This window comes from Podarcis melisellensis (assembly GCF_964234715.1).
Source record: "Podarcis melisellensis genome assembly, chromosome: 5".
In the NCBI taxonomy this organism is placed as follows: Eukaryota; Metazoa; Chordata; class Lepidosauria; order Squamata; family Lacertidae; genus Podarcis; species Podarcis melisellensis.
The window spans coordinates 70,310,141-70,323,007 of record NC_138537.1 but is presented as its reverse complement, the minus strand read 5'-3'; the positions used below and the strand labels follow the sequence as shown (position 1 = coordinate 70,323,007).

General features: G+C 41.6%; 1 protein-coding gene across 44 annotated transcripts in view; it reads left to right on the top strand.

Annotated features, from left to right (window-relative positions):
- The window catches only part of COL13A1 (collagen type XIII alpha 1 chain), a gene marked incomplete at its 5' end in the record, with an annotated part of 85,221 nt that overhangs the window by 32,755 nt on the left and 39,599 nt on the right, over window positions 1–12,867 (top strand). For 20 of the 44 annotated variants that reach the window (XM_081913111.1, XM_081913108.1, XM_081913120.1 and 17 more), the window contains 8 exons: window positions 930–1,028; window positions 1,410–1,451; window positions 2,430–2,456; window positions 3,933–3,968; window positions 5,169–5,231; window positions 5,977–6,003; window positions 8,904–8,948; window positions 12,579–12,611. In XM_081913111.1, the coding sequence (XP_081769237.1) occupies window positions 930–1,028; window positions 1,410–1,451; window positions 2,430–2,456; window positions 3,933–3,968; window positions 5,169–5,231; window positions 5,977–6,003; window positions 8,904–8,948; window positions 12,579–12,611 (372 nt within the window). The remainder of the gene's footprint in view (window positions 1–929; window positions 1,029–1,409; window positions 1,452–2,429; window positions 2,457–3,932; window positions 3,969–5,168; window positions 5,232–5,976; window positions 6,004–8,903; window positions 8,949–12,578; window positions 12,612–12,867) is intronic. The other 24 variants (XM_081913117.1, XM_081913130.1, XM_081913126.1 and 21 more) reach the window with 11 other exon arrangements.

Genomic DNA, 12,867 nt, shown 5'->3' with positions numbered 1-12,867 from the left:
AACCATTAATTGGAGCTATATAATTTTTTAAAAAGTTTTGCTAAGCACCAAGTGGTTTCATTGTGTGTGGATTTAATGTTCTGTTAGAGTTCACTGCAGGCTATCTCACACAACCACTTTGGCTGGGTGTAAAAAAACAAAACAGGGAAGTCAACGAAACAGACTGCTGGAATTCAGGACATAGTGAAGGTTGGGTAGAGAAAAAGCAGATGCAACCAGGGTTCTTACTTCATACATTCTATTTTGCATTCTGTTAGGAAGGAGCAATATTCAGTGGAGATAGTAATAATAATGCACCAAAATTTATTGTATTTTTTATTGTATTTATTTAAAGGATTTGTAGCTCACCCTTCATCGGTACTGATACCAGGGTGAGGTACAATGTAAAATAAATGATAAACAACATCAGTAAAACAAGCAAACAAAATTCTTAAAGCCTGAGAGAAAACATAAGCTTTTAAGGAGTCTTTTGAATACAGGAAAAGAAGCAGCAGAAGCAAGAACAGAAATGAGACGGAGATGGAACAGAAGTAGTAGTTTTAGGGGGCTGTTGTCTTGTGTCATTCAGACATCCCTGAAACCCCCAGTCTGTAAATCTGTAAGGAAGGGCAGAAGAAGGAGAAGCCTTAAGAACAATGGCAAGGGCTCGTTTGATGGGCTTTAGTACTGATGCTCACTTTTCCAGTCTAAGATCTGATTGGGAATTGTAGTCCTTCTGACGGGAGCTTTAGAGTCATTCAGGAATCCATGCAGAAAGCCCATCCACACATTGCCCTTTGCCCAAGTTTTGGAAACCCCCTTCAGGTACTTACTAACAGCAACTTGCTTGGCTTGGCTCTTCTTCCTTTGCTCAGGCTCTGCTTGCTATAGATCACACTCCAGGGTCATTGTGCTGCACTGATGATAGCGTTGTTTTCAATACACCTCAGGGTGAACAGGGACAGGCAGGAATCCAAGGGCCTCCAGGGCCACCTGGGCCACCAGGCCTCCCAGGGACTCCAGGACAACCTGGACCAACTGGACCAGCTGTAAGTACCTCTTCAATTGCTTGTGTCTGTTTCCCATACTTCCTGTTCTCCGAAGAACCAAAGATCTGGCTTTTACCTCCATGGTGGTTCTGCAATGGTGGTGCCCCAAAGCCTTTCTTCTCCCATGTTACATGAGGATTCCATTTCCTCTACCCCAGCCTGTGCGAACTTCCAGGGTGAAGAAGTCACACTCTGGCTGCAATTATGTCACTCTCAGCAGGACGCCCAACTTTTAAAAGCCTCAAATTCTATTTGATGTTCTGGTAACAGCACCATTCCTGCAGGGACAGTAAGCATTTTCAAAAGGTCAAAATCACTCTTGTTGAAATAAGGGTTTACCAAGCTGGCGTCTCTGAAAGACACATTTCTGTGTTGCCTTAGGGAAAAGCAGGAGAACCAGGGAAGCCTGGCAAGGATGGAAAGGTATCTGTTTCATCTTTTCCTTTTCTACGGTTGCTGCATTTGCTTGCATGAACGTGATTTATTTCTTGGTGCCTTCAAGGGACATAATGAATGCTGGCTCAATAGTGCCATACAACTGCATGCATTAAGGGAAGGGTAGGCAAGCAGTGAAGGGAGTTGGTCATTCAGTGACCATTCTCTTGCCGGCTTCATCTGAATGTAGTGTGATAAAAGTCCAGTTACTCAGTTCTCGGATTTTAAAACCCCACTGAACTCTAGGATTATTATTAAAAAACAACAACCCTATGAACTTCAGCCTAATGATTTGAGTGCATGATGGAGGGTTAACTTGAAATAATTGGGAGTGAAGATTTTTCTCAACTCATCTTGCTTTAATCCTAGGATAAGCACTTATAAGCACAAAACAGGCTTATTATCTGTGAAAAAGAGAGGGAGGGAAAGAGTCTTGAGCTGCAAACACACCATACATTTGAAGTACTTTTAAAGGATATCCTCCCTACCTTAAGAATCCTGGGAACTGTAGTTTGTTAAGGGTGTTGAGAATTGTAGCTCTATCAGGGGTGATTTACAGTGCTTTAAAGGTGACGCTTGTCTGCAGTCATGGGCCTAAAATGCATTTAATTTTATTTTTGCCATCCCAGTAAGCTCTGTCTCTTCAAATATGGGACCATAGCCTAGTAGTTTGGGTGTATGGAAAGATGTTTGTGAATTATCAGCTGACATTTATTAAAATGAATAGTTCAGGGTCTATAAAGGAGAAATAATGCAACATGGTGCATGCTTGATATGGGGCTTAGAATTCATTTACTTACTACAGAGGATAATTTCTGCATACATGATTTAAGTAATAAAAGATAAAATATATGGTGATATGGTATAAGGAGAAGTAAATGTAGTACAGACCTTAGCATATTGCCCAGTGCTGTGGGGATTTTCAGGTTTTTACTACCTCATGATGTCATATGCTTTTATCTGCAGGGCTTGCCAGGACCTCCTGGACCAAAGGTGAGTAAAGCAACTCAGAAGAAATACCAGATATAAAAACTGCCCTCTAAAATTTCAAATACTTTGTGAGTGAAATGCGAAATGCAGTGAAGTCCAGAATGTGATTATAAACTGTGTTCTCGGGATGCTGCAAAATGGTTTAATTACAAGAGAGTTAGTCTATCATGCTTTGAGAACGAACAAGGGAAAACCCTACACACACAAAAGTATTAGGGATCTTCTACTTAATTTGTTTATTTAAGGATCCATGACCCTGACTTGTCATGTTTAATGCACTTTAGAAGCACGGGCTCAAATTCTGAATAAACTTACTGTGTATGTGCCTTTGGAAGGTATAGGAAAATAAGGACAACCTGTTTGCGTTAATGTGTTTATTGGCATGAAAATTAGTAATGCGTGAAGAGCTCATGTTCCTCCTACTCATATTCTTACCTCCACATAAGACCAGTTTTGAATCAGGCCCTACCTGATTTAGAACCACAAACAAAGAGCCAGTTAGAAGAGGTTGGGAAGTATGCCAGGAACTAGCTAGGAAGTAAAATCATTCTTCCACACCTTTTGAACAGAGAGAAACTTAGCTTTAAAAACCTGCATATCTGTAATGAGCTCCACAGCACAATTAAGATTGGGTCGGCAGGCTCTGGAGGAGGAAGAGGAGGAAGAAGAAGAAACCGAGGAACAGGGATCTCCCCTTTCCACCCTGATTTCAGTTACTTTGGAAGAGAGAGCAGGGGTGCAGGTTGTCCCCTCTGACCTTTTTTTAGGGAGGCCTTTGGTCAACTGAGAGGGAAGCTGAACAGGGAGGCATCAGTGACTGAACAGGAGGGTGCAACCTTGTTATTTAGAACTAGGCAGGGAGCAGACCAGCTTGCACCGATGGAGTGTGTACTTGTCATTCTCGCAAGGTGAGAGAGTCTCGTGAGTGAGCATCCCAAGCCTTGCTTTACAAAGCTTGGCAAGAGGGGCAGGGAAACTTGTTGGGACATATTCATCTCTTCTGTCCAATTCTGAACTTCTTGCCTGCTCCTGAACTCCTTAATCCTGACTCCTGAGCACTGGGTCTGCTGCCAAACCTGCACTGTTACTTGCCTGAATAAATATCTCTTTCTTAACTTCAAAGAAGAGCTTCTGTCTGAATGTGTTGGGCGGAAGCCAGGACAATATTTATGATACTATAGAATTCTCCTTGCTACTGCATGCCACTGCTTTTTCTACTCCTCCAAAGAGGGGCAGGTAATACCCAACATTTGGTCACACAGAGATCCCTAAAGGCTAGAATGGTCCAATATTAGAGTTAAGTGAGCTGAAAAATTTGCAAGGGACATGAATACCCCACAGCTCTTCTTGGGGACTCCTGTATCTGTCTATGTCCCCCTCAGATTCTTACGTTCATGTTCATAAAGGGAAAGGGGTTTCAGTCTGAATGCAACCTAACTCAATCCTTGTTTGTGTTTTTATTTCAATTGGCATTTACAGGGGGACCCTGGAATTCAGGGGTACCATGGAAGAAAGGTATGGTTGTTGTTTTTTAGAAGCATAAGACTAGAAAATGAAATAAGCACAGCAGCGTTTGAAATGCATTAATGCAGATCTGAGCCATCTGGGAAAGTGCTGGCAAAGATACACCATCCTTGCCTTACTCATGCACACAGACACAAGCATATCCTGGTTATCACACTTTGCTCATTTCCTACCTTGAGCAACTTCGGCTGGGAGTGACGGGGCTTGAAGTAAGTGTGACTTCTTCCCCTGCAGCCATCACAACCTCTGTCATGCCCCATGGGTAGAATCTGTTAACAAGAGGGTGGGACTGGAGAAGTTTCCAATTTTTCAGGCTCTCTTGGTTGCTTGTGACAGTTTCTGCCAGGAACAACTGTAAGCCCCTGAAGATTTGACACCTATCTGGAATAAAAATGAGTTTGAATCCACATTCACATGCAAAATGTACAAACTCTGGGTATCCTTCAGTGGTTCCACCCTTGGCTAAATCTGATTAGACCCGATCCAAACTGTCAGAGGGGCACATGAAAACCTCCTTGCACGTAGAAAGCTAATGTCAGGAACATACATAGAGAGAGATTTTGATAATGTGAGCACTTTCGAAGAAGCAATTCCCCATGTATCTTCTGGGATGGTACAGTCCACTGAAACGTTTGGGTCGGCTCTTACCTACTTGCCTTATATGGCTGGTCTTACTTACCACTTTGTTGAAGTTTGTGACGCTTCTGCTATTTTTACAATAGTCCTTTTATTATGATTTCCTTGATTTATCGTGCTGCGAGTTATATTGAATCTTATAAGTCTAGTAGGTTCATTTTGGTGCTAGGGCTGAGCCCCAGCAGTTTCCAAGAGGTGGCTTCTAAATCTTGTGACTTGGGTCATGGAACTCAGGTGTTAGGTGAAACATGAGGAAAGTGTTGACTTGGCTTGGTTGGCATCTGTCTCGGGAAACAATGGTGCAGTGTGCCTTTGGAGGTGAAATCAAACTATTGGAAGGTTATAGTGCCTGCTGTGGCTGTAGGAGAGGTGTGTTTTGTTGTTGCTTTTTTGAATACCTTCTTGTATTAATCCAGGCAGGACAGCAAGGGTGTCATCCTGAGATTACTGTTCACCACTTCTTTAATAATATTTCTTCTTAGCCAGAAAACTTGACTTTTTATGATCCTTATCTGTTCCTATTCCTTCCTGTCTTTCCTTGTATCTTTTCCCCAGGGTGAGGTGGGTGAGGCTGGCTTACCTGGCACCCCTGGCCTTCCTGGTCCTTCTGGCCCAAAGGTAACTTTTGCATTGCACCAGCAACTTCCCATGTCCCAAATTCCACCGATTGCTACTTCACTGTGTTACAACAATGATGTTCATATGAACATCCCATACATTGACAAGAGGAGTGGTGTTGCACCCAGAGGACATTCTGCACACATGTATGGCTTAAGGCAAATATTTTCCCCCAGTCTTGACATGAAGATTTAGTGACCCATTGTGATGGGTATTAGGTACACTCTCTCCCCCACCCCTCCCCGCCTCACTTTTGCTAGGGCAGTGAAAACACCACTCTTTGCCCTGGAATTTCTAATTCCTGCTGCAGAGGCTTTCTCCCATTAATTAGTGGTGAGAGGAATGTATTTTGCAGTGCTTTCTCCTATTCTGATCTCATATGTTCTAGAATTGAATCCTGGTATTGAAAACAGATGCTATGGCTGGGTTCTAGCCCAAACGATGCTCTGTGCTCTTGTTTCTGGTCAAAGAAAGTTGCTTGGTTTTATAGTGCTTGAAAAACCTGTGGAGCCAGAGACAATAGAAGAAGGAAAAAATGTATGTGTACACTGTGCGCTCTGTCATACCATCTTACATATTTTTTTTTTGTCTATCTACAACCTACATGGTTTTCAAGTGTGCCACCCTTCATTTCTCATCCATTTCTCAATGCAGCTCATTTTCCCTAATTTCTTATTTCTGTCTGTCCTCCCCCCTCTTTTTCTACCCCCCCCTCATTTTCTTCTCTATGTTTTCCCTTGCACAGGGCGAAAAGGGGGAGCCTAGCATGAAGGTAGGCATGGTGTCAATCTGGTATGGGAATTGTTACTCAGAACAATGTATTGTTATAAAAATCTTGACCCAAGGCAGACCTGTGGCCTATTTAATAGCATATCCATCTGTGTTGTGATTAACCACTAGCAGACTTCCATGTCCTGGCTCCACTAGGCACACACAGAGAGACACGGTGAAATCTATCTTTATGAGTTTGGTGGAATTTGACTCTTTGCAAAGGCATTTCTTTGACTACTCAAACTGGCTGATGATTTCTTGCCCTTCTGTATCTTGTGAGACGGGTTGGGGTTTCTTCACAATGTCTGGTTAGCTGACACATCAAACCCACTCTAAAATCGGCAGATCCTGATGTTGAGGTTTGGCATGCTCCTTTCTTTTATTCTGATGCTCGGCGCCCTTTTAAGAGAGGCTAACATGATTTCATGCCCATATGTTATCTATTTGATTAAAATGTATATTGAGCCTATAAATTTTGAATATATCCCTGTGTTTTTTAAAAAAGGTATTACAACGTTGGCCAAGATCCACAAAAGACAAGGCAAACTATAACAGGCTGTATGATTTAAATGTCTTCGGGGCTGGTTCTAGCTCAGTTGGTTAGTGTGATGCTGATAACACCAAGGTTGCAGGTTCAATCCCCGTATGGGAGAGCTGCATTATCCTGCATTGCAGGGGGTTGGATTAGATGATCCTCAGGGTCCCTTCCAACTCTACAATTAAACTCTACTTACAATTTACACACTACTCTCCAATTACACACTACTCTACAAGTACACACTACTAAAAATGTCTATTTGGATAGCTTGTCTTTTCAATGTACCCACTACAACTTACTGAGACAAATTTGATTTATTAATGTATTTATGTGCTGCCCCCAGCACATGTATTGAGGTAATTTAATGGTCATATCCTCCCTATTCTTTTTTAAGTACAGATGCTCCATTCTTCCCTTATTCCTTACTATTCATGAGCAAGAGAAATACATGCACTAAGGTACTAATAGGAAAGAAAACTTGACATCCGTCACCTACTGTGCAGAAAGGCGGCCCCTTAAAAACTGCTGCCCTAGGCTGCTACCTAGACTGACTTCACAGTAGGTTGCAATGAGTCTGCTTTCAAAGACACCACAGTTATTCACATGTTGTGTCTGTCATTACCCAACAGCAAGTTGCATATTAAGAGGAAGGTGGGTAATCATTAGCAACTAATATCAGTGCTAACTAGCATATCCCAGTGATGTTCTCCACACCTACCCAGAGGCTGCCTCCTGATTTTCCGGGCAGCTGAAAAAAGCATACACATTCTCCAAGGTGAAAAGGATTATACATCAAGAGTTTCACAATCTGTCTGTGAGCACAGCCAGATCATTAAACCCTGGAGATCTGGAGATCTTCTTAATCCAGGTTTTCCAATTGGATTGTGATGAGAAGGAAGCGTCAATTTCATGGTTAAGAAAAATCAAAGCTCCATGAAACTTGTAGTTTAAAGAGGAAACCAGCAGGAGACTGTCCTGGTGGGAAGAAATGAACAGCATTTTGTCTCTTCCTCCCCCCCCCCCAACAGCCCACCCTCAAGCTTTGAATTGAGATCCTGGGCTGCCCTCTGCTGGTTTGTTAGAAGCAGAAACAAATTACAGTACGTTGTTTCATGTTCGCTTTAGTGACAATCAAAACTGTTCTCCCATTTTTGGCGCTTGTGAACACATACGTTTGGTTTATATACTGTTCAGATCCCTTTATCTGTCTGTCTGTCTGTCTGTCGTCTATCCATTTATTTATTTATTTCCTGGTGTCGTGCGTATATGCGGTCGCATGTGAGTTGATCACACATAAGTAGGGTGTGTGTGGCTGTATATATTAGTGAAAATTACATTCAAATATGCATTCTGCATTTTTTAAATTGCTTACAAAAATGTGTATATTTGGAAAAATTGTAAACAGAAATGTGTTTATTAAGAGAAATTAGCATGTAAATGTACTCAGATTTTCATGAGAAGGTTTTTTAAAAAATAGAATACTGATGTGGAAATGTGGTGAATTGAAGTTAAGTTTGGGGAAATGAGGAACTGGGAGCAACTAAAATTGTCACAATCATCCATCCATAGTCCAGAGAGACACTCATGTCTATATGTTACACACAACAAGGAAGTGTCATCCAAAACTCCAGCATCACTGAATCGTACTGCCTTTCTCCTCCCATAGTATTTAGGCTCACTTGCTCCATGTGGTCCATTGTACATCATCCCATTTCTGCAGTCATTATGTGGTAGGAAAACACATGCTATGATGATGCCAGGGTAAATGATCGCTTGCATTGCTGGGGAGAACTTGACACACTACCCATACAGCAAAAGAGTTGATCTGTGTTTTGGCCGCTGTGCAGAGAAGTTGTTTTCAGATGTAATAAATTCAACACAGTGAAGTTCTGTATTTTCTGGGAAGGTAGTTAACATAAGCCAGTTGAAGTGACATTGAGAAGGTCATAAGTCAATCCCTACGCCTATGGCATATTAGCATAATATCTCTGCAACACTACCTGACACCACAAGCCATGAGCTGCACTGATTATTTATTTGCTGGCACAACCAGTCTCTAGTTTGATTCTGGCATTACGTTTTGACATTTTCCCCATGCAAAAGATGGAGAAAACCATGTTCTCATCATGATAACTTTAACACTTCAAATGTTTAATAATAAATTCAGAATTTACTAATTCTATTGTAAGAAATTATCACAGCAATGGTTGACTTCTACTCTGAAGCGTCAGAGCTTCTTGAGATCTTATGGAATACAGTTTTCTCCAGTTTCAGTGGTTACCAACAAAGGTCATATGGGGACCTATGTTTTCCCCTCACTCTTCCATCTTCATTATCTTTATCTTGTTTTTTTCCTATTACAGGGGGAGAGGGGCATGCCAGGGCTACCAGGAAAACAAGGAGTTCAGGTATTCTGCAAGGAATGGAGTCTGACTTATCCAACCACCCTTACCCATACCTCTCAACTGACCCTGAGTCTCAGAGATTACACCAATTACCTTTAACATTCTCTACATGTATTCTGTACATGTATTTCCTACTCTTAAAATACAAAAAGCTCAAAGTCTGATTTAGCAAAAGGAAGAAGAACCAGGAAGAAATGTTTTGCTGAACAAATGGCATGCCTGTTCCTCAACAGTTTTCCCATTGTGGAAAGAAGTGAAGTGCCTTAAGATACCCACTGCAATGAGTGTGCGGTCCACTAAACCAATCTGTGCTTCATTTGCGCCACGGAAACAGAGAGCATAAATTTGACTGATTTGCCATTGGATCAAGGTTAAAATGTTTATTACTTTCAGAGGAGTGGAAAAGAATTCCACTTGAGTATGTGCTTAGTTTTAAATTTATAGCTGCGATTCAGATTAAACTTCAGTGCACATATTTTAGGTCAGAATAACCCTTATTTAAAGGATTCCGGAATTGCATTCATTTACATGTTAAAGGACTGACATGCCATCTCTTCAATCAAATCCACCCTCCCAATATATATTTATCCCCTTCATGTCTCTAGCCCATAGTTACTAAACATTACTCACATCTGATGCATTTCTGAATGTTTCTTTTACCTGTTATTACATAGAATCCCTGATTTCCATCTTCTGTCCTTGTGTTTTTTAGCTATGCCCCTGATTTCTGTTTCAGAAAGTTGAGAGGTATGATCCTTCTCCCTCTTCTTCCATCCCCATCTGCTTCACACCTTTCAATGTTTGAACCTGTTTGCCCTTCTTGGTTTATGATTTAAATCTGCTTCTCCAAGCAAGTCTCTTTGTTGTTCATCTATTTCACTAAACTCTCCAAACCCCCATTATTCTATGTCTAACAATAAATATTTCCATCCGTTCCCACTTCTTTCTCTAGGACCACTTGCTCTTGTAATCAAATTATCTCATTGAAGAGCCTAACAGATACTAATATGTAGAATGTGCCCACCTCCTTTATTTAGCCAATAAGCACTCATCTCAAGGTTCCATCTGCACTGCAATTTTTGTCTAGGAAATTCTTACCACTTGATATCCTTCCCAAAGGCTTCCAGTATCTTTCTTTCCCTGCCCAGGTGTTACATGTTACATATTGGCTGCTTTGATGAGCTTGCTCCCCATTAGCATCATTTCCAGTCATTAATAGGGAGCAGTGAAATACAGTGGTCTACAGTGGGCATTATTTTTGCCATAAAAATGCTACTGAACATGACCTCATCATGGTGACTGGTCCTTCTTCCTGCTGAAACACTTGTAAGTGTATTTCAAATGGATTGAGCCATTACATTCTGCATATCCATGGTCATCTTGAGGCCGTTGGGAAGGATATGTGGAGACACAAGGTAACAGCCTTTATAGGTGTACTTCCCAACTTTGGCTGGGTTCACATGTAATGCTAAACCACAGTTTATGTTACAAAACTGAGTTGCAGTGAGCATTTGGCTTGTTCCCTCCTTCTCTGGCAAAACCATGAAGAGGAGTTAATAATTTTTTGTTTCCTTATTTGACTAACTGCAGCTGGTTGTGATGTTCAAACCTGGGCAGACTTCTTAAATATGGTTTGCTAAAACAAGTCAGCTTCAGACTGTGACTTATAAATCTGGCTTGTTTGAGTAGATTGTAGCTATGATTAACCACAGTTTAGGGTTGCACAGAATGAACAGCTGTGGTTAATATAAAATGGAAGCAGAAGATTCTAGCCTTCCTGCAGCTATGCCAAAAGAGGAGAGGAGAAGAGAAGAGAAGTGAAGTGAATGCAAGAGTCCTAGACTCATTGTGGCTTGTCCTCATAATGTTAAGACATAGTTTAGCATTACATGCTGATGGAGCCATTATGGACAGGGCTGGGGTCACTTATCATAGGGAGGCCATTTTCTGTAGTATCCCTTTCATCAGCCTCAATATGTGCTTCAGCCTTCACAAAGAATCACCCAAGTTTGATTCAGATGAACAGCCAAAATAGCTAAGTCATCACAGGACAATATTTTTTACGTGGACTGTTCTTTTAAATGCACTGACATAATGCAGATACTGCAGCTGACAATCTCCTGGATAATGTGTGAAGTCATATGTAAAAATAACTAGTTGTTTTTTGTGTGGTGCCTTTACCACCTCAACAGTTTGCCTGAATCCAACTGCAAAGCAAAGGTTAAGTAATTGGTAGAGATATGAGGACAACACCAAACACTCATTTGTCACATTTTATGCAAAAAACCCTGCATATGTGAGGAATTATTTATTTTCCTGCCATCCAAAGTACAAAGATCTCCTGGCAGATCCCATGGCTGTATAGCATTCTTGCTACATTTCATTTCATTCCCCCACCTTAATGTCCCATTACTAATATTCACATTTTCCCTCGGTCATAAAATAATACTAGATATGCACAATTGCATACATGAGACCAGAAAATGTTCAGTAAAGTTGATGGTGAAAACCTTAAGATTATGAAACAGCCAAGGTTTGGTTTCTGCTAAAAGCAATAGCACAGTTTCTCTTTCAAAACAATAGCAAGATGCATTGATAATGCTAGTGTAGAGGAACTGTGAAACACTCCTGTCTAGACCCAAGAGTCTTAAAACCTCCGCCCTCAGGAAATTCTTTCCACATTGATTTGTCTGCGGAAGGACCCCATTGCATGTGTTGAGGAACCCTTTGTGGTACTGAACAATCTATAGTGATTTCTAGGATGTCCTCTCAGCAAACACAGTGCCCCAGCCAAGCACATGTGGACCAGTGATGTGCTCCACAATGTACCTAGCACTCCCTGCAACCAAGCATTGCAGGAGATGGTAATGGAAGGCAAACTGTGCTTGAGAGAAGTTTGTCTGCCAATACTGAACTCCTCATTGAGGAATCCCCTAGGGCCAAGCCAGAGGTGACAGCAGCAGACCTTTCTCTTTCTCTTCCTCTTACTCTCTCCCCCTCCCCACCCCACCTTTCTCTTTCTCTCTCAGAACTAAAAGAGGAACACAGGTGTGGATTTAGGTTTAGAAAATTTGCTCCTAACTGCAGCTTATCTCCCAGCAGTGTGCCCCTTTAGGTCAGAGGTGGGGAATCTGCAGTCCTATGGGAGTTATGAGATTCTGCTAGTCCAGCATGGGCAATAGTCAGGGCTAAAGGGAGTTGTAGTCCAAAAACAGCTGGAGATCCACTTTTGGGAAACATTGAGCTGGATGGACCGGTGGTCTGTCTCAGTATCAGGGAGCTTCCTGTGCTCTTGTGTGTTGATGCTTTTGTTATCTGTGCTCTGGCATCAGAAAAGTCTTTGTGGGGAGAGGCTAGAGGGAAGTAAGCAGTGGGTTTGGTAAGGGATTCATTCACACACTCCCTTTGCTATGAAAAATCAGATGCAGCCAACATGCCCTGTGCTGCTGTCACATCTAGTTTGGCCCTAGTAATCTTCCAAGGCTGTTGGCTTCTATTTTACATTACCTTAGGTATGCTTTGCCCCCTCCCCAAGAAAAAAAAGAGAAACTTTCTGAAACTTTCTCTCTTGAGCAAACACCTTTTTTTTCACCATCTATCAAAGTATCCCTGTCTTTCCTTTCTCTCTGTCAGGGGAATCCTGGAATTGCGGTGGCAGGCATGAAGGTTAGTTTCCAAGTGCTAACCTCTCAGGGGGGCTGTAGAGCTCTCTTAGGAGATGAAAACAGAGGTGTGCTCTCAGCATCAAATAGTGGGGAGCAGAGAACTGAAAAGCAAAGCACAGCCCTGAGATTAGAGCTGTTTTAATAAAAAGCATTTTTTAAAAAAGAATTATCCTTATGACTACTTACTATTTTGCCAGTTCAACTGCTAAATTTTGGGGTTTTATTGCACTCAGAAACATCACATCTAGTGTTTTGTA